Genomic DNA, 25395 nt, shown 5'->3' with positions numbered 1-25395 from the left:
CCTGCTTGTGTTCCCTCTCTTGCTGTGTTTCTGTCAAATAAATAAAATCTTTAAAATTAAAAAAAAAGTGAAAATGAGTACTGTTGATAATGTTGGGACCACAGCTGTAGACAGGGATGGCCCTGAGCAAATTGGGACCTACATTCACCCTCCCCGTAGTTCATCTTAATTATTGTGTTTTCTCTCACTTTATATAATTGTATTTACCCCATACATAGTTCCTTATAAATATAAGAAATAATAAATGTAATAATCATAAATAAATAATATTTTTCAAATAAATAAATCAGTGCTTTCAGGCAAATACTAAAAATATTCAAGTATGTCTCTTACCCTCCATTAGTGGATGGTCCATCTATAAGAACTGAAGATGTGATAGGACACTTGTTTAGTTCCCTTGTATATATGTATTTTTAAGATTTTTATTTATTTGAAAGAGAAAGTGCGCAAGAGAGATTCAGGGGAAGGGCAGAGGAAGAGTGAGAGAATCTTAAGCAGGAGCTCTACCTCATAACCCTGAGATCATGACCTGAGCCAAAATCAAGAGTCGGACGCTTAACCGACTGAGCCACCCAGGTGCCCCATTTTTTTTTTTATTAACATATAATGTATTATTTGTTTCAGGGGTACATACAGGTCTGTGATTCATCAGTTTTACACAATTCACAGTGCTCACCATAGCACATACCCTCCCCAATGTCCCATCACCCAGCCACCCCATCCCTCCCACCCCCCTCCACTCCAGCTACTCTCAGTTTGTTTCCTGAGATGAGTCTTTTATGGTTTGTCTCCCTCTCTGGTTTCATCTTGTTTCATTTTTCCCTCCCTTCCCCTATGATCCTCTGCCTTGTTTCTTCAAATTCCACATATCAGTGAGATCATATGATAATTTTCTTTCTGTGATTGACTTATTTCACTTAGCATAATACCCTCTAGTTCCATCCACATCATTCCATTTAGTTCCCTTATATACCTGTTCTGTATCACCACATATAATGCAAAAGAAGCTCTGTTCTTGTTCCCTCATTTACCAAGATTTCCTTCTTACGTGCTAGAAGTAAACATTGGAAAAAATTATAAGTGTGGCTTCTAGTGGGCAATCTTAAGCCAGTCTTGAGAGAATATGACTCCCCACAAATTCTACTTTAGATTAGGCGCATGTGCCTCAGTGTCATGAATGTACTTTTTTTTTTTAGTTCCAAGTGGGACGACATAGAAAAGTATAAAGGAAAAAGCAAGGACTAGACAAAGAGGTAGCTCATTTAGGGGACAAAATAGAATTCCTCTCTAAGAACAAGAATTGTTCCTTGAAATACTAATTTCTCTTTCCTATGAAGAGACAGCCACATGCCAGGAAGCTCTTAACCAGTCAAGGTAGCATATTGATGAAGCTAACTGCTCTTCTCAAGAGCGGCTTGCCGGGCGCCTAGGTGGCTCAGTTGGATAAGCGACTGCCTTCGGCTTAGGTCATGATCCTGGAGTCCCTGGATTGAGTCCCGCATCGGGCTCCCTGCTCGGCAGGGAGTCTGCTTCTCCCTCTGACCCTCCCGACCCTCCCCCCTCTCATGTGCTCTCTCTCTCAGTCTCTCTCTCTCAAATAAATAAATAAAATCTTAAAAAAAAAAAAAAAAGAGTGGCTTGCCATTGCTAGAGATGGGTACTCCAAACTTTCTTGAGCCACCACATTCCCATTCTCCCTGGGAAGTTTATAAATGGTGATTAGATTTCGACGTTATTCCAGAGAACCCAATTACATTTCATTCATAATTTGTAGAATACTGTCTCTCAGGGCTACAGTCAGTTATACATAATAGAATTCAGCAAAATCTTTTCTGTAAAGGGCCAGTGAGTAAATATTTTAGGCTTTGCTGGCCATATAAGGGCTCTGTCCCATATTCTTTGTTTTTGTAGCCCTTTAAAAAATATAAAAACTGTTCTTAACTCAGAGGCCTTACAAACAACAGGCTACAGGTTGAATTTGGCCACTGAACCATAATTTGGTGATCCTGACATATAATATAGGTTTCACAATCCTAGATCTAAAATCTTTGGGACCAGAAATATTTCAGAATTCGGTTTTTCAGAGTTTTAAAAGATAATAGGTCTGTGCTATGTATTATACCCCCATGGAGCCTGAGGTAGCACCCCATAATCAAATACATTATAGAGCACAATGTATGAATATTCACATTAAGTAAGATAAATACAGACTATAAATAACCTTTGGTAGTTCAAATTAAGTTGTGCCCCCAAATGAGTTTACTGTAAATCAAAAAACAAAAACAACTCTTTTTATTCAGAGCTTTATAGATTTCAGAATGGTAGTTTAAGGATTGTAGCTTGATCTGTTTCTATAGGGAAAAACATATTCTGGGTTTTAAGTAACTTGAGAATAAACTCTTTAGAACACCTATCCATTGTGTAACTTAGGACTTCCTCTACAATTAAATATGTGTTTTGCTTTATAAGGTACAATTATGTGTATTCCTTAAAGAAAAACTTTACAATATTATCCGTGATATTTAAGATAAAATGAATTTTTGATATATGTTATCATAAAGTGTAATTTTTGCCCATTTCCCTATTTAGTTCTTGGATGAAATTTCATCTACTGAAACTAAAGAATCCAGTGGTACGAGTGAGCCTGTGCACCTGAAAGAAGGGTAATTTAATGAATTTAGAGATTAAAGTCATGTGTCAGTATAGATGTTACATAGTACAAAAAGCATGGGTCTGGAAGTGAGGAAATCTGGGTTTTGTTCTGTGTTAGAACTGCTTAAGTAACATCCATCAGGTAAGTCACACTGTCATATAAACTTTATGCCACATGGGCATGATTCCTTGTTCATGCAGTCCTAGAGTAGTTTTGTAAATATAATGAGATTATGGATATTAGAGTACTTTTAAAAAGTAATAGCACTCTTCAGTCTTGAAGTAGTGTTATCATTGGAAGTTAAAGGGGAACTTGAGTTAAAGTTTGGCCCTTTTAGTTCTGAATAGCACAATTATAAATATTAATTTAAAGACTTTATTCCCTTAACATGGCCAAAATAAATGCAGAAGTTATAGATGACAAAGACATTTTCATATACTTAATATGATCTTACACAGCCTTTAATGTCATTTAAAGTTAAAGAACAGTTTTTGTCTTGGATGAACTATTTTAATATTTGTAACTAAATTTTCCTATCGTCGTTTTGGCAGTGAGATGTATAAAAGAGCTCAGGGAAGAACTCGGATCGGGAAAAAGAATTTCAAGAAACGGTGGTTCTGCTTAACAAGCAGAGAGCTCACCTACCACAAACAGCCAGGTAGTTGTGTTTATGCTTTATTTTGGGGCCTTTTCCTGGTTCTCAGTGAAGATAATTTTTTTGCTGCTTAATATAACTCTGGCAAACTTTTTTACTAATATTACTGCAGTGTATAGTTTCTCACAGTGATACACACACATTAAGAATGCAATAAATAAGACACTGGGGAGGGTATGTGCTCTGGTAAGCACTGTGAATTGTGCAAGACTGTTGAATCTCAGATCTGTACCTCTGAAACAAATAATGCAATATATGTTAAGAAAAAAAAAAAAGAAGAAGAAGGTAGCAGGAGGGGAGGAATGAAGCGGGGGAAATCGGAGGGGTAGACGAACCATGAGAGACGATGGACTCTGAAAAACAAACTGAGGGTTCTTAGAGGGGAGGGGGGTGGAAGGATGGGTTAGCCTGGTGGTGGGTATTGAGGAGGGCACGTTCTGCATGGAGCACTGGGCATTATGCACAAACAATGAATCATGGAATACTACATCTAAAACTAATGATGTAATGTAGGGGATTAACATAAGAATAAAAAAAAGAATGCAATAAATATTGGACAAGTGACACCATGTAAATTCCATTTTTTTTCCTCACATGCTCTGTTTTCTAAAAAATCTCTGGTAAATTCCAGTTATCCAGAACTTGGAAGTTTCTTTTAACTCTCAGAGCCAAATTGGTAAGAATCAGTATCTAATAAATGAAAGTATTTCAGTGGTTTGCTGGATAGCATCAGCTAAAAATTTCAACAGTCATACCATAGATTGTGATTCCTTCTACAATTATCAGATTCATTCTAGACTGTTGGCCAAGCTAACTTCAAGATGGAAATTTTAAAGATTTACCTAATGATTTAATGAGAAAGCGCAATGGGCTGTTTGGATAAAGAAAGCCATCTTCCTACAGTGTGATTTGAGGGATTCAGAAAGGCACAGTTTGTCCCTGAATGGACTCACACGGTGCTTAAAATTCCACTTTTTAAGTTCATTCCTTTGGGGTAAATGATCCACAGAAGGCCATTAGCTCCTTCTGGTATCTTAGCAAGAAGAACTTAATAACTAAATCATGGATCACATTTAGTAGAATCCCCCCTTTATTCACGATGATCAGGATACAAAGATGTTCACTTAAAGCAAGAATCATTTAAAAACAGACAAAAAGGTACATACATATCTTAAATATATATATATTTGTTTACCAAATCTTTTGATAGAGAATCAAGATCTTTTCTTTGAATATGGATCTATAGATTGGATTTTCCCTTTGTCTTTCTTGTGCAAATATACCCATAATGCATCAGTTTTCTGGTTGATTTCTCCAAAGTGAATCTTGAAAATGCAATCCAAGTACAGAATCCTATTAGATTTCATGATAGTCACCCCTACTCTTTTATAGGTGTGTCACCCACATATAAATTAACTTTATTTATATGGGTGTGGAGCTCCTTTTTTGAAGCTTCTCAAAGCACTCACCTGATTTTCAAATAAACAGTAAACCTCTTAGTAGGGAGCACTTATTTTGTCACTCTACATATATTTAAGTAAATTATTATAATATGGAAAAATCGCATAAATAGGCTTGGGAACAACCCAGCGGAGTTGATAAACAAAACAGCCTAACCAACAGAAACAGAAGGATGCAGGCTTAACAGATAGTAGCCTAGTTACCCTCAAGCACTCAGCATCCCATGAGCATCGTTTGTTATGTTTTACAGTGTACATGTTAATACACTAGCTCTGTTAGGTAAAGATCTGTTAGGAGAGCTTCTGCTGTAAATTCTGAAACGATAACAAACACCAGCAATTGGGTGCTTTCAAGAGAATGTAGATTCAACTAAGTAGAATGCTTCAGTGGAGATTTTTGAAGAGTAGAGTGATAAGAAAAATTGTTTCATAATTCCTTATTATGGCTCTACCAAAATGATTACATATAGCCAAATGTATTAGTAAGATATAAGAAACCAAAGTCATTTTATTTTTAGGCACCCAGATAATTTGTTATGGCAATGTTTTAGAAGTTATAGCTTATGTTGAATACTATATAAGTGCTCTCACATATATAGCAACTTTAAAAAAGTAGCTGTCATAATATGCTAGTTACGTTTACATTAACAGTACATTGAAATAAAATTTAATTTAGTCATTCTCCATGAATAAATTAGCTGTTTTTTCCTCATTTAAAGTATTTTATAATCTGAACTAGTATTCTAAAGTCTTTCTTGGCTTAGAACTTTTAAGAATCAGGTGATAGCTTTGGCCTTTTTCCTCCAGAAAAATGCACATACGGACTAGACACAAAATTTTGCATATACTTTCAATGAGTTTGTAGATCAAAGTTCATCTACAGTTCTTAAGAACCTCTGTTCTGGGCGCCTGGGTGGCTCAGTTGGTTGAGCGACTGCCTTCGGCTCAGGTCATGATCCTGGAGTCCCTGGATCAAGTCCCGCATCGGGCTCCCTGCTCGGCGAGGAGCCTGCTTCTCCCTCTAACCCTCCCCCCTCTCATGTACTTTCTCGCTCTCTCAAATAAATAAATAAATCTTTAAAAAAAAAAAAAAAAAGAACCTCTGTTCTAACTAGTGGTCTTATGAGGATAAAATTCTATAGAGTGATTAGGCTGCTAAAGGTATAAAATAGACACATTAGAAATTACATTGTTTTCAGGCCTTAAGAAATTTAACCTACTGGAATGACATTGGAGGAATAAGCTCTATTATATGAAGTTTCAAGATTATGTATCAAAGCCTACAGTTTTAAGCATCCATGCCTTTTGTTTTAACTATTTTGATGGATTTTTCCAAAATGTATTACATGCTTCCCTGCCTTCTAAAAAAGAATTCATTGAACGTAAGTTAACATTTTCTAGATGACTTGGGGCTGTCATTGATAATATTACTTATTATGTAGTGCTTTGATTTAGTGGTGTTTTCAGAGCTGCTTATGGGTGTGTGCAGCTGTTTACTCCCCAGCTAAATGCCTTGGACTGCTGTGCTTTTATGTTCCTGTGTTTGCTTTATACAGTTTTTCTCTATCCCCTTTATATTCAGGCTGTTACTTTAAATTTCTTATGCTGTCAGTGAACCATAATGTAACATGTCACTCCCACCTTCATCACCCAGCTCAATTTTTTACCACAGATACACTGAATGAGGATACAGGTACTGTGTTTGTTTATATTATGTTTAAGATTAAAAACCTCTGATGAAAGATTTAAAGACTTTCCTATGTGGAGGAAATGCATGGGCTCCATTGAAGTCTCTGAATGTTCAAGCAAATGTTTCGCTTACTTCCTGTTTCCTTGCTGTTGCTGGATAGCCAAGACTCCTAGTTAAATCTCTTGCTACACTTGCTATGTGACTTTGGTGTCTGAAAGAGTCTCTCCCAGATTTTCTATAAATGGCTCTAAATCATTGGGTCTTTCACTCTGCCTCTTACTGGACACTAGTATTCTGAACCAAGTATTTTTATTACTTAGAATCAAATAGTATGGTCTTTTCCCATTTTACTGGAAAAGGAATTAATAGAATGTTCTCAATTTTAAGGGTTTTTCCTAAGTAAGTTGTTAAGGTTTAGATGCCTGCTTAGGTAATCACTCACAAGTAATAGTATGCAATTTATCTTCAATACAACTAGATTAATGTGTGGCAAATGAGTATTATAGGGCACTCAGCAGTCGGTCATGATTATATTGACAGTTTTTTATGAATGTGTGCTTGTGATTATGGTTTTATATTGCTATATTGGAGTGTAGTCATCTTCTATAAGTAAAAGTTCTTCTAGTTGTATGCTGAAATCAAATGAGTTATTGACTTGCAGCCTCTTTAACATGTGCTCTTTTACCTTCATGCTTTTGCATATGCTATACCTAGAAATTCCTTTCTTTCCTTCTTCACCTGTGTAATTTGTTGTCCTTTTAAGCCTCAGATCAATTATCAGCTGTTTATGGAAGTCAGTTATAAGCCTCTAGCCACTTCAGTTGAGCTATTCCCTTATTCTGTTTCTTTATCACCTTAGGAATAACTCCTGTCACACCATGTAGTCCTTACTTTTGTCTGTCTCTTCCTCTAGTCTGTAAGATCCTCAATGTCAGGGACCATTTTTTACTACCTTCGTTAAACCATGTCGTAAATGTTTTTAATAAATGGTGTTCTTCAAAGAGCACCATGTCTTCCAGATATATTATCATCTGAATTACTTTAAGAACCATTGCTCTAGGTTTCTGAAATTTCCACCAAGAGTACTAATAATAGATTATTAACAGATTCATCTCTGAAATCCATTCTGTGTTCTCCAAACTTGGTTAGGTATTGTCCACTCTTGGGAGACCTGATATACACAGATACAGCGTACACAACTTTTATGTGATATCAAATGTTCCAGTTCATATAGCCTATGGACAATATAAAAGAAACTGTGATGATGTTTGAAACATAAATCTCAATACATTTAGGTTGAATTCGTTTTCACCTGCTCATTTTTTTTTTTTTTTTGAAGAGAGAGACACAGCGAGAGAGGGAACACAAGCAGGGGGAGTGGCAGAGGGAGAAGCAGGCTTCCCGCTGAGCAGGGAGCTCGATGTGGGGCTTGATCTCAGGACCCTGGGATCATGACCTGAGCCGAAGGCAGATGCTTAACGACTGAGCCACCCAGGCGCCCCTCACCTGCTCATATTTTTACACACTGCGTTCTGCAGCATTTTTTTCTTTGGTAGCTAAAGAACACTATTGTTGCAGTCATACATTCATTCAACAAATATTTTATTGAGTGCCTAGTATGTGCCAGATGCTGTCCTAGGCTCTAGAGAAAACAGTAGTAAACAAAACATACCAAAATTTTTGCCCTTGTGAAATTTTAAATGATAGATGATGAACAAAAAAATTATATAGTATATTGGAAATGAGATGGACAAAAATAAAGCAGAGAAAGGGAAGAGAGAAGGATAGGCTTATGAGGAGAGTTGCAGTATTAAAAAGTCTAGCCAGGGAGGGCTTCACTAAGAAAGTGTCATTTGAACAAAGACCTAAAGATGATAAGGGAGTGAGTCATGTGGATATCTGGGGTTAATAGTGATGCATAGTTAACAGCAGCCAGTACAAAGGCCCTGAAACAGAAGCATGCCTAGAGTATTTAAGAGATAAGAGAAAGCTCTTGTGGCTAAGGGGGAAAAAAAGAGTAAAAGGGGTAGTCCTAGGAACTTAGGTCAAAAAGGTCATGGAGAAGCTAGATATTTTTAGGGCTTTGTGGGCCATTCTAAAACTTACTCTGAGTCAAAGATGGAAAGGCATTGGAGAGCTTTAAAGAGAGGAATTTCATCATTTGACTTACTTTATTTATTTATTTATTTATTTGAGAGAGAGAGAGCAGGAGAGTGGGGAGGGTCAGAGGGAGAAGCAGACTCCCTGCCGAGCAGGGAGCCCGATGCGGGACTTGATCCCGGGACTCCAGGATCATGACCTGAGCCGAAGGCAGTCGCTTAACCAACCGAGCCACCCAGGCGCCCCATGACTTACGTTTTAATAGGATCAATCACTCATACCACGTGGAGAATAGAATGAAGGGGGCGAGGAGACCAGTTAAGAGGCATTGTAATAATTCAGGGGAGCAAAGATAATGGCTTGGACCAGTTGGTAGCAATGGAGGCAATAAAAGTGGATCACATTCTGGATCTTTTTTTTTTTTTTTAAGTTTTTATTTATTTATTTACTTGACAGAGAGCACAAGCAGGGGGAGCGGCAGGCAGAGGGAGAGGCAGGCTTCCCACCAAGCAAGGAACCCGATGCGGGGCTCGAACCCACGACCCTGGGATCATGACCTGAGCCAAAGGCAGACACTTAACCGACTGAGCCATCAGGCACCCCTCACATTCTGGATTTTTTGAAAGATAGTACTCAGGTGTTTTGCTAAAGGATCAGCTATCAAGAGTGAGAGAAAGGCAAGACAAGGATAAGTCCCAGGATTTGAGCTTACACAACTACACTGATGAAGTTACTTTTTTAAAAACAGACCCATGAGTTCTCAGTAGTGAAGGGGCTTGTACAGCCGTACCTCAGAGATACGGTGGGTTTGGTTCCAGACCACAACATTATGCTTATTCACAATAAAGTGAGTCAAATGAATTTTTTGGCTTCCCAATGTGTATAAAAGTTACCTTTATGCTCTCCTGTGGTCTATTAAGTGTGCAATAGCATTATGTCTAAAAAAGACAATGTACATACCTTAATTTAAAAATACTTTGCTTAAAAAAATGCTAACCATCTTCTGAGATTTCAGCAAGTTGTAATCTTTTTGCTGGTGGAGGGGTCTTGCCTTGATGTTTGGCTGCTGGCTACTCAGGGTGGTGATTGCTGAAGGTTGGGTAGCTGTGGCAGTTTGAAAAAATGAGACTATGAAATTTGCCACATCAGTTGACTCTTTTTTCATGAATGATTTTTCTGTAGCATGTGATGCTGTTTGATAGCATTTTACCCACAGTAGAACTTCTTTCAAAATCCGAGTCAGGGGTGCCTGGGTGGCTGTCATTAGGCGACTGCCTTCGGCTCAGGTCATGGTCACGGGGTCCTGGGATCGAGCCCCGCATCGGGCTCCCTGCTCCGTGGGGAGCCTGCTTCTCCCTCTCCCACTCCCCCTGCTTGTGTTCCCTCTCTCGCTGTGTCTCTCTCTGTCAAATAAATAAAATCTTAAAAAAAAAAAAAAATCCGAGTCAATCCTCTCAGACTCTTCCACTGCTTTATCAATTAAGTTTAAATAATGCTCTAAGTCCTGTTGTCATTTTACTAGTCTTCACAGCGGCTTCACAAGAATAGATTCCATTTCAAGAACTACTTTTTTTGCTCATCCATAATAAGACTCCTCATCCATTAAAGTTTTACCTTGAAATTACAGCAGGTTAGTCACATTTTCAGGCTCCACTTCTAACTCTAGTTCTCGTGTTCCTTCCAACACATCTGCGGTTACTTCCTCCACTGAAGTCTTAAACCACTCAAAGTTATCAGGGAGGGCTAGAATCAGCTTTCTTCCAAACTCCTGTTAATGTTGATATTTTGACTTCTTACAAATCACAAATGTTCTTAATGGCATCTGGAATGGTAAATCCTTTCCAGAAGGTTTCAGTTTATGTTGCTCAGATCCTTCAGAGGAACCACCATCTGTGGCAGCTATAGCCTTATGAAATGTTAACTATTAAGACTTTAAAGTCAAAATTACTCCTTGATCCATGGGCTACAGAATGGATGTTGTGTTGGCAGGCATGAAAACAACACTAATCTTGTTGTATATCCTCATCAGAGCACTTGGGTGACTGGGTACATTGTCAGGAGCCTTAATTTTTTTTTTTTTTTTAAGATTTTATTTATTTATTTAACAGAGAGAGACACAGCAAGAGAGGGAACACAAGCAGGGGGAGTGGGAGAGGGAGAAGCAGGCTTCCTGCAGAGCGGAGAGCCCGACGCGGGGCTCGATCCCGGGACCCTGGGATCATGACCTGAGCCGAAGGCAGACGCCCAACCATCTGAGCCACCCAGGCGCCCAGGAGCCTTAATATTTTGAAAGGAATATCTTTTTCTGAGCAGTAAGTCTGAACAGTTGGCTTAAAATATATACTACATTATGTTGTAAACAAATGGGCTGTCATCCAGGCTTTGTTCCAATTACAGAGCACAGGCAGAGTAGATTCAGCATAATTTTTAAGGGCCTTAGGATTTTTAGAATGTAAATGAGCATTGGCTTCAACTTAAAGTCAGCTACATTTGTTCCTAACAAGAGAGCCTGTCCTTGAAGGCTTTGAAGCCTTGAAGCCAGGCATTGACTTCTCTCTAGTTGTGAAAGTCCTAGATGGCATCTTTTTCCAATATAAGACTTTTATCTACATGGAGTATCTGTTGTTTAGTATAGCCACCTTTATCAATTATCTTAGCTAGATCTTCTAAATAACTTGCTGCAGCTTCTACATCAGCACTTGCTGCTTCACTCTGTACTTTTGTGCTATGGAGAAGGCTTCTTTCCTTCTTTTTCTGCTAGCTTCAAACTTTTCTTGTGCAGTTTCCTCACTTCTGTTAGCCTTGATAGAATTGAAAAGAGTTAGGGCCTTGCTCTAGATTAGGCTTTGGCTTAAGGAAATGTAGCTGGTGTGATCATCTGTTCTGACTGCTAAAACTCTCCATATCAGCAATGAGGCTGTTTCAGTTTCTTATCATTCATGTGTTCCCTGGAGTAACATTTTAATTTCCTTCAAGAGCTTTTCTGTTGCATTCACAACTTGGCTGTTTGGCACAAGAAGGCCTAGCTTTCGGCCTGTCTTGGCTTTTGACATTCCTTCCTCACTAAGCTTAATAATTTCTAGCTTTTGATTTAAAGTGAGATGTACAACTCTCCCTTCCACTTGAACACTTACTTAGAGGCCATGGTAGGGTTATTAATTGGCCTAATTTCAGTATTGTGTCTCAGAGAATAGGGAGGAGCAAGGAGAGGGAGAGACATGGGAGAATGGCTGGTTGGTGGAACATTCAGAGCACACACAACACTTATCAATTAAGTTTGCTGTCTTATGTGGGCATAATTCATGGTACCCCAGAAGAATTAGAGTAGTAATATCAAAGATCACTGATCACCATAACAAATATAATAATAATGGGAAAGTTTGAAATATTATGATGTGAGAATTACCAAAATGTGACGCAGACACAAAAAGAGCAAGAAAAATGGTACCAATAGGCTTGCTTGATGCAGGGTTACCACAGGCCTTCAGTTTATTAAAAAAACACAGTATCTGTGAAGTGCAATAAAGCAACACACAATAAAATGAAGTGTGTCAGTATTAGACTAATTCTTTCATAGATAACAACTTGGAAGACTATATAAGACAACTCTGAAGGATTTGACCCTCAAAAATGGGAGACATGCTGGAATGTTATATGGCTTTTCTCTCTGAAGGCACTCCTAGCCTGTGCAGTGTGAGATGGCTGAAATTCAAGTAGGAAGCCACAGTTTTATTGGCTTGAGGTATTAAAAGATACAGTTCAAGACTGCCAGAGGAGCTGGAAATTGAGGGAAAAGAGGATGAGCCTTCCAATCTGTATATGAACTCCCTGGAAATCCTTGGCTGACTCTTCAACTGCTTATGCAAGGGGGAAGTTCAAAGAAGCTACTGAAAAGTAGTAACAGGAAAGACTTAAAAAGATGAACAGAAATTTCAATTCCTTTTCTTCCCAGGAGAAACATTTTGGAATTTTAGAAGGGCTTCATGAACACCCTGGGGTTTTCATTTTGAAATAGCAAAAAGGCAGTGGCTCAGCAGTAAAGACTGTCCTAAGATTAAGAATAAGGTATAAAGCCAAGTCTCAGAGTTATTTAACTAATGTAACTGTTCAAGGGAAGGTAACTGAATACGGTCTCTACAGTGTGTCATTCCTTATGTGCAGTATACAGTGAAACATTAACAAGTTTGAGAAGAAACGGTAAAATAGGATATACAGACATGAACTTTAAAGGTATTACAAGTACTTGAAGGACTTGATGTAAAAGATAGTCATGAGTAAAGAAACGAGGGATTTCAGCAAAAGAAACATTAGAAACTATTAAAAGGAATCAGATGGAAATCTAGAAATGCAATATTTCAACTGAAATATTAAAGAAAAGTTCAGGGAACTTGAAGATAGATTAGTAGAAATTATCCAGTCTGGGAACACAGAGAAAAAAGACTAGGAGAGAAAAAAAACAACAAACGATAGAACCTCAGTGGCTTTTGGAACAATATCAGACAGCCTAACTTGTGCCTGGTTGGTGTCAGGAGAGTAAAGAGTAGAGCAGAAAAAATATTTAAAATAATAATGGCCTCAAATGTGGTGAAAAACATTATTTTAAAGATCTAAGAAACTCAGTGACCTCCAGGTGTGATAAATACAAAGAAAATCACACTTAGACATATAGTAATTAAATTAAACCAAAGAGATACAGAAAATCTCAAAAGCAGAAGAACAGAAGACAAATTGCATACAGGAGAACAACAATACGCTTGACAGCTAACTTCTCATAAGAAGCAACCAAAGCAAAAAGACAATAGAATGACCTCTTTAAAATGCTGAAGAAAATAAAACTCTCAACCTAGAATTCTAGTGAAAATTTACTTTAAAAATGAAAATATCCTTTAGGTAAATGAAAGCTGGGAGACTCCATTGCAAACAGGTTTTCACTGTAGGAACGCTAAAGGAAATTCTTCAGGTTGAAGTGAAGTAACACCAGATGGAAACTTAGATCAACAGGAAGGAATGAAGAACACTGGAAATGGTAAATATGTAGGTAAATGTAAGAATGTCTTTTCTCTCATTTTCCTTAAAAAGCAACTGTTTAATAAGCAAAATTTGTAACATTTAATTGCACAGTTTATAACAAATGTAGATGTAAAATATAGGACTGGAGTAAATTATTTGCAAAGCTCTTACATTTTATGTGAAGTGACACAATAATTTTAATTTTTTAATTTTAAGTAGACCATAATGAGGGCTGTATACTATAATTGCTAGAACAAAAACATTTTTAGAAAAAAGTATAGCTCATCCCCTCTCCCTTACCCAAAAAGTAAATAAATAAATGTGGCAGGAGAGGAAGAACAGAGGAGCAAAGATCAGATGCAGTAAATGGGAAACAAAATGAAACAAGAAATAGCAAAACACAGTCATATCAATAAATACAATAAAGAGAACATCATATCCAAGATCAGGAGCAAAGCAAGGATTATCTACTTAGATCATTTCTACTCAACATGGAGGTTGTAATGTAATAAGGCCAAAAAAGGGGGGGGCGGGGAGGCATACATAGAATATCCTAAGGAATCTTCAAAACAAGTACTTGAACCAATAAATGAATTTAGTGAGGCCGTGGGATACATGATTCATACATACAAATCAACTGTATTTCTATACACTGGAGGGAAATGGTTAGAAAATGAAATTTTTAAAATACCATTTATAGTAGCCCCCCCCCCCCAAAAAAAATAATTAGGAATAAATTAACCAGAGAAGTACAAGACTTCTTTTTTTTTTTTTTTTTAAGATTTTATTTATTTATTTGACAAAGAGAGACACAGCAAGAGAGGGAATACAAGCAGGGGGAATGGGAGAGGGAGAAGCAGGCTTCCCGCGGAGCAGGGAGCCCAATGCGGGGCTCGATCCCAGGACCCTGGGATCATGACCTGAGCCGAAGGCAGACGCCTAACGACTGAGCCACCCAGGCGCCCCGAGAAGTACAAGACTTCTGCACTGAAAACTACAGAACATTGCTAAGATAAAATAAAGAAGACGTAAAAGGCGTACATCATGTTTGTGGATTTGAAAATTCAATATTTTTTAAGAAGTCACTTCTCAAACTTCTCAAATTTATCTTGATTTTAACACAGTCCTTCCTACTTTAAATCCCAGAAAGCTTTTTTTGTTATATTCACAAAGTTGTAAGATCACTAGTTCCAGAACATTTTCTCACCCCAGAAAGAAGTCCTATGCCCATTAGCAGTCACTCTCCATACCTCCATTCTCCTAGCTCCCAACAACCATCTATTTACTTTCTGTGTCTATGGATTTGCCTATGCCGGGCATTTCCTATAAATGGACTCATAAAATATATAACCTTTTAAGAGTGGCTTCTTTCTCTTAGCATAATGTCTTCCAAGCTGATCCGTGATATAGCATGAGTCAGTACTTTATTCCTCTTATGGCTGAATAATATTACATTGTATGGATATAGGCCAGATCTTGTTTATCCATTCAAAAGTTGGACAGATTGTTTCCAGTTTTTTCCTATTATGAATGATTCTGCTCTGAATATTCCTGTGTAAGTTTTTGTGTGGATATAATGTTTCTTGGTTCTTTTGGGTATATATGCCTAGGGATGGAATTGGTGAGTCATATGGTAACTTTAGGTTCAACTTTTTGAAGAGGTAATAGAAATTTTAACTGAAACTGGGTTTCATTCATCTTTTTTTTTTTTTTTAAAGATTTTATTTATTTATTTGACACAGAGAGAACATAAGCAGGGGGAGCTGCAGGCAGCGGGGAGGGAGAAGCAGGCTCTCCGCTGAGCAGAGAGCCTGATGCAGGGCTCAAATTCAGTACCCTGGGATCATGACCTGAGCCAAAGGCAGACGCTTAACCAACTGAGCCACCCAGGTGCCCCTTAAGGGGAAATTTAATGCACTCACATTTATTGTGATTACTATGATTACTGCTTTGTTTTGTATTTTCTGTTTACTAGGCTTTTCTGTTTATTAGGTTTATTTTTCCTTTCCTGCCTTTTTATTGGACTAATTAAGCCCTTGATTGCATGCTTTCTCCCCCCCCCCCCCCAGCATCCCCCCCGTGAGAGAATTTGGGCATCCTATTTGTACTCTAAGATTGTTAACAGACAAATTTAAACTTACATGTTTATCTTAATGTCTACAGTTAATCAAAGCCCCCATTCACTTAGGAAAAGAATAATAGGTTGCTTTGAATTTGTTATTTTCCCAAGCATCTCCTTAATGAAGTCATATGGAACTGTAAGACTACGTTCTCTTTTTCTTTTGCCTTCTTAAATTATTCTTGCATGATTTTCTATCCATGTTTGTCAGTTTTGCTAATTTCTTTGCTCAGCACTATTTCTTACATATTTGCCTTTTCCTGCATTTATTATTTATTTTGCAAGAGTGCTTTCTCAAAGAATTATTTCAGTAAGGTTTATGGCTGGTAAATTTTCTGAGTCCATGCATATTTTTTTAAAAGTCTATTTCACCCTTACGCTTAAATGATAGACAATTTAAAATCATTTTCCCTGAGAACTTTGAAGATACTACTCCATGGTTTGCTAATTTCCATTGTTGCTGGTGAGAATTTTGATGTCAGTCTGGTTGTGTCTTGATTCTTTTCCCTAGTAACTCTTAGGAATTTCTTTACAAGTTCTAATATTTTACTCCCCAGTGTGAGGTTATGGACTTTTTCCTTCCGTGCTGCTCAGCACTTGTTGGATCCTTTCAGTCTGGAGATTTCTGGTTTTTTATCTCTGGGACATTTTCATTGGTCGTTTTCTCCTGAACACTCTTTCTGTTCTGTTTCTGGAATTCTTATTAGGTATTAAAATTTATACATCCATCCATCATGGCTCTTAACTTTTTTAACTTTCTCTTTTTTTGTCCTTTTGTACTGTATTTTTGGAGAGTCCTCAGTAAAATCTAATCACCTTGCAATTCATTTCAGTTAACACTAGTAACTGTGAAGTTAACTCTAATAACATCATGATAATATATGTGCCTGGGAGCAATATACTTTCTCTACATATGCTATGTTATAATTTGCCCAGAAATGAACAAATACAACAGTTCTAGGGAATGTGATTGCTTTGTGTGTTCAACAAATCTAAAGATAGAAACTTCCTGCAAAATTACTAAATTCTCTGGAATCTGTGTGGTGCTACTCCATGTAGATCAGTACCCAGAGGTACTTCATTGTATCCTTCATTTCCTCAGATGTTATCCTCTTTGTTGTATCTGTGTCTCTCTTTCAGGGTGCTGATTTCCCTCATCATTTGGTGATCTTTTTGGTGATTTGCTCATCTGTGTGTTTTTACACTCTGTTCACCTGCTTGAGTGTTCGGTAGCTTATTGCCAGTGGTTGTGAGGGAGGTACAGGACAAGCTGCCGAGGGGCAAGCCTGCTGCTTGTCTTCTGGTGTGCGTGCTCTCCTTCCCTCCTGAGGGCCAGCGACTACCTGTGACAGAGCACCGCTCTGCCCCTCTAGTAGGCATCATTACTGCTTGTTAGCCTGGGAAATAAGCCTCTGTTGACTGCCGCTTGGTACAAGCTGAGGGAGGGGGAGCTCTTCCAGACGCAGCTTACCTGTTAATCATCCTGATGTATGTCTGAGTGTGTGTGTGTGTGTGTGTGTGTGTGTGTGTGTCCTTGTGTCCCCAGTCCCCAGCTCTCTGTGTCCAGTGACTGGCTTGAAGCTGTCTTCTCACTACTCCTACTTACGCAGATGTCTTTTCCTACATGTGGTTCGGGCTGTGGCTTCCTTCAGTTTACTCTCCCCTCCCCCCGCTGCCATATATTTGATCTTGTCTGCTTCCAGGATACTGCTGATAGTCTTATTTTCTCATGCACTTAGGATTTGTATTTGTTGAATTTAAATGTTTCCTAAGAAAAGTTTTCCCCAACCATCCAATTTAAAGGAACTTCCCAGCTACTTTCTATTATATCACCTTAGGTTATTTTCATTATAGCATTTATGTCTACCTAATATTTGTCTTTTGTCAGTCTTTCCAGACCTAAATGCACACTTCATTAGGGGCCTTATATGTTCTGTTTACTGCTGTGTCCCAGGTGGTTAGAAGAGTGTCTGGTATATACTAGACATTAAATGTATGATAGTTTAATTAAGTAACTTTATCTTTTCTAAACAATTATACATCAGATCTGCTTGAATTACACAAATTTTAGATTTTATACCAGCAACCGGGCTTAACCTGTCTGTTCAAGACCCAAAACATTTACTAACCAAATAATTGTCTTTGACCAGAAAGGTGTACATTAACCCATGGACCAGCATGAACGTAAAGTTCTTAACTTCCAGCTCTTCAGTATACATGTCATTGAACTCCGCTTTAAACTCTGGGAGAATTAAAGCAAAGCTTCGATTTTTCTAAGAACATTACAAAATGACCAGGAAAAGCCATAATTATATTTGCTTATAGTTTCTATGATATGATAGTCTATTCTCAGGTAAATTGTAAATCAAAATGCGTCATATCATCATGCATATTATAATGGAGCTCCTTTAAAAGGCAAACCCAAATTTCCAAATTCTTAAATTAGGTGTAAAGGATTCACTCTACCAAATAAAATTTTTACTCTTGTTCCCTATATCTCTTAGAGTAAATTTGGTAGTTCTAGTCATCTGATCAGCCAATATATGATAGTAATAAACAACTTTTCAATTTTAAATCATTGTTTTCAGGGTCAATCCCTTAAATATTAGACTGTTAAAACAGAAAAATCCACTTAGCAGTCTGATTCACCCCTTGCATGAGAACTCCCTGAAAGAAAATTACATGTCTGGGCAAGTATTGACCAGGCTTCTACTGCTAAGTATATTATTTTTTCAGTTCCATATAATTGTTACAAAATACAACAACATTCCAATTTTCTATATCAAGATCAAATTTATTCCCATATTTTTCTTTAAAAATGTTTTAAATTTTATATTGAAAAAGGTAAAGAGAAAGTAACTTTCAGAAAACAAGCAAAATTCATCTGTTCCATAAAACAAAGAATACTTATATGTACATCATTAGGAAATCTTTAGGTTACTTATATTCCTACTACGAAGAGGATGAACTTAAACCTTATGTAATTAACCTCTTACAATTCTGATGGAAATCATTTTAATTTTGTTCTTCTTTTATTATTTAGGCAAAGATGCAATTTACACAATTCCAGTGAAAAACATTCTTGCTGTGGAAAAACTGGAAGAGAGCTCTTTCAACAAGAAAAATGTAAGTTACATGAATAATCACTTAAAGCTTTTTAAATTGCACATATTACTTGATCAAAAATTTTCAGGGTTTTGTATTTGCCATTAATCATTACTATTTTAATTAATTGTTGACTAGAACTGTCTTAAAATTGTCCATTATTTTTCCTGAAACTAACATTGTATCTCCACTATACTCAAATAAAAATTTTTTTAAATAAAATGTTTAAAAATTTTTTTAAATAAATAAATTGTCCATTGTGATTGATGCCTTGTATAGTCTGCCTAGCCTATTAAGTTAAAGGTACTTTTCTCAGTACTTCTCTAATCTGACCTTTCAACTTGACATTCAAGTCTTTAATAATATAGTCCCAGCCAGTCTGTGCAATCTTATATACTGTAACTCAAACCAGTGAGGGTGATTTCCTGTTTCTCTGTATTCTCCCACTGCTTTGCCCTTACTCATACTTTTTCCTCCATCTGAAGTTCCCTTCCTTCATTCTTAATTATATGATAGTCCATTCTTTGGACATGTGTGACTTCTAAAAATTATATTCTATTGTACTTAGTACCATGTGACTCAGATTGTCCTTGGAACTAATTTACTTGAAAAGTAACAATTTGTAAGATATCTGAGCAGCAGTTATCTAGCCAAGCAATCTATTTTTCTCTTACATACCTTTTTCTGTTTGTACTGTGTTGGTTTTTAGACTCTCTTACTAACTTTTTATCTTAATTGCCTATGAAGATGTTCCAAGTAATACATATGGAGAAGCCACTCTATGTCCAGGCAAATAATTGTGTAGAAGCTAATGAATGGATAGACGTCCTCTGCAGGGTGAGCCGATGCAATCAGAACAGGCTCAGCTTTTATCACCCGTCTGCATATCTCAATGGAAACTGGCTCTGCTGTCTGGAGACCAGTGAGAACGCTCTCGGCTGCAAGCCATGTACTGCGTAAGTTTCTTTCTGATTTAAAAAAAGCAGTGTGGTATATCAATAGAATGAAATATTATCAGCCGTAAAATGGAATAAAGTATTGATACATGCTGCAACACGGGTGGACCTTGAAAACATGCCAAGTGAAAGAAGCCAGAAACAGAGGCCGTATACTATATGATGACTTTTATGAAAACTATCCAGAATAGGTAAATTTATAGACAGAAAGTAGATTAGTGGTTGTGATGGCCTGGAGGGAGGAAGGTTTGGGGAGTGCTAATGGATACAGGGTTTCTTCTGGGGTGATGAAAATGTTCTCAAATAAGTAGTGGTTGGCACAAGTCAAAAAAAGTGGGGTGGGGGGAGCAATGTCGAAGTAGATGCATAAGCCTGAGCAAGGAGGGACTTTGCATTCTCTTTCTAACTGTATGGAACAGCCATTGTAGCCCCGTGGACTTAAGAAGTAATGTAGTGCTTTTGTGATGAAGCATAGGTATTACGAAAATGATTTCTTTTTAGATTGGATTTTGGATTAGAGTTCTGTAATGACCAAACCTCTCTTGGCCCCATTTTATTAAATTGTCAAATGAGACTAGATCTCTGAGTTTCCTCCTGCAAAGTTCTGAGGTTCTGCTTTTTAATCCCAAGTCACCAAAAATCTTTGGCATGTTAACAAAATGAAATTTTTCAATGTCTTTAATTTCATTTTTATCATAGAGGTGTCCCTGCAGATATCCAAATAGATATTGATGAAGACAGAGAAACAGAAAGAATTTATTCCCTTTTTACCCTCAGTTTGCTTAAGCTGCAGAAAATGGAAGGTAAATATACAATTAAAATATTTTTACATAACCACGATCCTTTGTTACCAATTCCTGAAGTAATTGCTTTGGCATTGTCTTAAAGTTGAAAATACTCAAAGCTTTACCAAAATGTTACTTATGTGGACATTGATAAACTCCCAAAGGGGTGTTTTTCACAGATACTCACAAAGATACTGTTTTTGCATAAATGTGCTGTTCGTAATTAATAAAATGAAAGTATGTGGGTTATCTGTGCATTTCCAGGGGAAGTCTTCCCAGCTTGAGACACTCAAAGTTCTTATGTATACTAAAAATTACATTTATGGAATTAGTTTTCTGATAAGAGATTTTACTGCTCCTTTTAGAGGCTTGTGGAACTATAGCAGTCTACCAAGGACCACAGAAAGAGCCTGATGATTATTCTAACTTTGTAATCGAGGATTCTGTAACAACCTTTAAGACAATTCAGCAAATAAAAAGCATCATAGAGAAGCTGGATGAACCTCATGAAAAGTATAGGAAGAAAAGATCAAGTAGTGCAAAATATGGGAGCAAGTAAGTATTCTTAAGATTCTTTAAACATATTTGTAAACATTGTTTGAGATTCCAACTACTACTCTTTACTCACACCTGACATGCAGGCTTCCTGCTTACCTTCATCTTTCAAGACCCAGCTCAGAAGGTTTCTCTTGTGAAAAAGTTCCCCTGGACACTCACACAGTGGTCTTTGTCTTTGCAGTTCTGCTACTGTTTCATTATGTTGGTGCTGTGGTTGATCACCACTTTTAATGTTCAAATTATTTCATTAAGTCATATACGTAGTAGCTTTTGTTTTTGTTTTGTTTTTACCCTCCCTCTTCCATCTTAGTATCTTCTACAGTGCCTTATACATACTAAGTACTGAAAAAAAACATCACCTGTGAAAATGCTACAAGTACTTCATAGTTGAGTCTTTGGACCCATCTCAGATGTAGGTGACTATTACAGTGGATAACAGCAGCAACATCTAACACTTTATTAGGAGCTTAGTCCACCACCAGGCAGTGTACCTATTATATTACATCATATTATGCAGCGTGTTTTTAGAATCCCCACTGAGGTGGCTAAACCAATAGGAAAAATTTTATTTTAATTTAATTTTTTTTAAGATTTTATTTATTTATTATTTGAGAGAGAGAGCACGAGCTGAGGGGAAGGGCAGAGGGAGAGGGAGAAGCAAACTCACTGAGCACAGAGCCTGATGCGGGGCTCGATCCCAGGACCCTGAGATCATGACCCAAGCTGAAGGCAGACCCTTAACCAGCTGAGCCATCCAAGAGAAATTTTTTAATCTCACAAATTAAGTCCTAACTTCCATAGTTGGTTGGTCCAGCAGCTCTGTATTGTTACCAAGCACCATCCAGCCACTTACCCGTCCTCAACAAGATGATTTCTGTATTCCTAAGGTTTGTCCCTTCATGGTCATGGATGAGCTGCAACAGTTCACTATTTTTATATAATAGTATCCAGAGGCAGAAAGACATTATTTCCTTCTCACTAAGAGAAAAGAACCTTATCTAAAGTTACCCCAGCTTTCCCTGGAACATGGGGCTGCACCGTATCAGCACTAGGATCAGAGTTCTGTTTGCACAAAGGTGAATAGGGAGGGGATAGTTCTTAGACCACAGTGCACACTGTCTCATTCATCCTCACATCAGTCCAACATGGTTATTCCTATTTTACAGCTAGAGAAACTGAGGCTCAGAGATGTTAAGTGCTTTGTCAAAGGTCATACAGCTGATTAGTGAGGGGCTTTGAATCCTGGCCCCACTGTTTTAAGCATTCTTTAAAAATAATGTGATTATTGGGGCACCTAGGTGGCTCAGTCAGTCGAGCATCCCGACTCTTGGTTTCAGCTCATGATCTCAAGATTGTAGATTGAGGGCAACCCCCTCCCCAGGCTCTGCTCTGGGCGAGGAGCCCGCTTGGGATTCTCTCTCCCCCTCACTCTTTGCCTCTCCCCACTCTCTCTCTTTAAAAAAAATGTGATTATTAATTTGTGGTTTATGAACAATAAAAATCAGTTTGACAGATGTGTGTTCTCCCTGGATAGAAAAAGGCTATTGTAACCATCTGAATCCTGTCTTCTCTACATTAGTGTAATTGGTTCTCTTCCAACAGTGCTAATATAGTTTTCTTGGAGTCCCCAGAAATTTCCGTTTGAGGTCCTAGCCAGTGCTTGACCACTCTTCTTTTTTTTTTTTTTTAATAGTTTATTTATTTATTTGAGACAGAGAGAATGAGAGAGAGCACATGAGAGGGGGGAGGGTCAGAGGGAGAAGCAGACTCCCTGCTGAGCAGGAAGCCCGATGCGGGACTCGATCCCGGGACTCCAGGATCATGACCTGAGCCGAAGGCAGTCGCTTAACCAACTGAGCCACCCAGGCGCCCTTGACCACTCTTCTTAAATAGTATCTGTCCCCCACCCCTGACCACCCTACCTTTTCCCACCTTTATTTTTCTCCATTAAAAAATATCAGTCTTGGGATGCCGAGTGGCTCAGTCTGTTGGGTGTCTGCCTTCGGCTGAGGTCATGATATCGGAGTCCTGGGATCGGGCCCCACGTTGGGCTCCCTGCTCAGCAGAGCCTGCTTCTCCCTCCGCCCTTCACCTCACTTGTACTTTCTCTCTCTTGCTCTCTCTCTCTCAAATAAATAAATGAAATCTTTAAAAAATACATATATATGGGCGCCTGGGTGGTTCAGTTGGTTAAGCAACTGCCTTCGGCTCAGGTCATGATCCTGGAGTCCCGGGATCGAGGCCCGCATCGGGCTCCCTGCTCAGCGGGGAGTCTGCTTCTCCCTCTGACCCTCCCCCCTCTCATGCTCTCTCTCTCTCATTCTCTCTCTCAAATAAATAAATAAAATCTTAAAAATAAATAAATAAATAATACATATATATACCAGTCTCTTGGGGTGCCTGGGGTGGCTCGGTAGGTTGAGTGTCCAGCTCTTGATTTCCACTTGAATTGTGGGATCAAGCCCTACCCCTGTCTCCCCACTCAGTGAGAGTCTGCTTCTCTCCTCTGCCCCTCCCTCTAAGCACACAGGTGCTCGTGTTCCCTCTCCCCCCCACACCAAATAAATAAATAAATAAATAAATAAATCTTTAAAAAAAAATCAGTCTATCTTGTACTAAGTAGTTTCCTTGTTCATTTTACTTTCCCTATAACAGAAAGTAAGCTCCGTGAGAGCAAGGTTTTGTCTATTTTATTCACTGCTGTATCCACAGCTTCTAAAATAGTGCCTAACATTTAATAGGTGATCAGTAAATACTTCTTGAGTTAATGAATTAAGAGTTGACATGAGAGAGATGCCTGAATGGTTCAGTCGGTCCTGGTCCTGGGATCGAGTCCCACATCGGGCTCCTTGCTCAGCAGGGAACCTGCTTCTCCCTCTGCCAGTCGCTCCCCCTGCTTGTGCGCTCTCTCTCTGACAAATAAATAAATAAAATCTGTAAAAAAAAAATGACATGAGAGATTATCAAGGGAAAATTACAAATACTTAATGGATACTGTGAGATAATTTGTCACTTTTTAAAATGTTATATATTCTTTTGAAAAATGGTTTTCTTTTATTTTCCAGGGAAAATCCAATTGTAGGAAAAACATCTTAGAATATGACCAACTGATTCAGAAGAACTGGAAAATACTATTTTTGTTGGAGTTTTTCATTTCATTGTTTATTTTGTTCCTGGTATTTAAGAATGAACATTGGCTTCAGTATCACCTATATTCACATTATATTTAATATTTAATAGTTGAAAGTAACTGGGAATCCCACTGTTGATGCATTACTAGAGAATTTGAAACTCAAAGATTCCCTTCATATCTTATATGTCAAAAGCCATGTGTCTGCAGCTTCTTTTTAATAGAAAGAATCTTCCTAAAGAAGCTTTATAACAAAAGGAGAACTCCTCCATAACAAGAAACCATCTCTTGCTGTGACACTCCATGTTCTGTGGACTTCTCACTACCATCAGTGCCTGCTCTATACTGCCAGTGTTGTGTTTTACTAGAAAATCCAGCCCATGACACTTCAGAGCTTTCCCTTTAGTTCATCCAGACCCTCCCTCTTCAAAAAAGAAAAAAAAAAAGGGGTTTTCCTTTCGTCTGTTAGTCATTACAGATTACAGTAGGGACTTTTGAAAACTGCCAGAGCATCCTTGAAGGTTGGTAGCTCCTTTTGCCTATTTAAAGATGTAAACAGAACTCAGACAGGAGGAATCATGGAACATACACTGTTGTGTGCATCTTGTTTACATTTGGGATGAGTGATGGCAGATGAAATACAATGAGACCACTAAATTTTTTTCATTGTTTTAAATATCAGGTACTCATATTCTTGATTTGAAAGTTCAAGTTAACATGACTTGTAAGGACATCTCTTCTGAAAAAGAAGAGACAGTAGTCAGTGAAAGAAGGTGGTGGGAAAATCACTTGACTTCATCTGTTATTATAAGGGCCACCATAAGGACGCCCTCCTCCTAGTGTGAGGGTGAGAGCTAATTCGAGAACAGTCACTTGGCGCACTTTAATAATCTGGGCTGCCCCAGATTATACTTTAGATACTCTGTGGTATCTAATCTTTATGATCAGTTGAATGATCAGTGTTTAAGTCTAGAAATAGTGCTTTCCTGAAAACGTTTATATTTCATTGCTGTTTTCTTATTTCCTGCTAGCCAGATGGAGTTTGGGCAAGCAACTGTTTGAATCCTGTTTTTCCCTAATAATTTACTTTTATCCTAAAAACCATAATTGTAAATAAGCAGTCGAAGCAAGTTGCCTCCTTGAAGTTAAGAGGGATACACATTGCTTCATCAGT

General features: G+C 37.9%; 1 protein-coding gene across 2 annotated transcripts in view; it reads left to right on the top strand.

Annotated features, from left to right (window-relative positions):
• Positions 1 to 24954, top strand: part of RASA2 (RAS p21 protein activator 2) — a 125499-nt gene extending 100545 nt beyond the window's left edge. The window contains exons 18-24 of one of the 2 annotated variants that reach the window (XM_045903651.3): positions 2590 to 2663; positions 3205 to 3314; positions 18731 to 18813; positions 19540 to 19748; positions 20448 to 20551; positions 20899 to 21088; positions 24157 to 24954. In XM_045903651.3, coding sequence (XP_045759607.1) covers positions 2590 to 2663; positions 3205 to 3314; positions 18731 to 18813; positions 19540 to 19748; positions 20448 to 20551; positions 20899 to 21088; positions 24157 to 24187 — 801 coding nt within the window. In that variant the 3' untranslated portion in view covers positions 24188 to 24954. The remainder of the gene's footprint in view (positions 1 to 2589; positions 2664 to 3204; positions 3315 to 18730; positions 18814 to 19539; positions 19749 to 20447; positions 20552 to 20898; positions 21089 to 24156) is intronic. The other variant, XM_045903652.3, reaches the window with a different exon arrangement.
• The last annotated feature ends 441 nt before the right edge of the window (positions 24955 to 25395 follow it).

Source organism: Mirounga angustirostris, unplaced genomic scaffold (assembly GCF_029215605.1).
Source record: "Mirounga angustirostris isolate CCGP_5_RB_7025 unplaced genomic scaffold, mMirAng1.0.hap1 SCAF_1, whole genome shotgun sequence".
Lineage (NCBI taxonomy): Eukaryota > Metazoa > Chordata > Mammalia > Carnivora > Phocidae > Mirounga > Mirounga angustirostris.
Note: the sequence above shows the minus strand (reverse complement) of the source record. Positions and strands in the feature narration are given on the sequence as shown.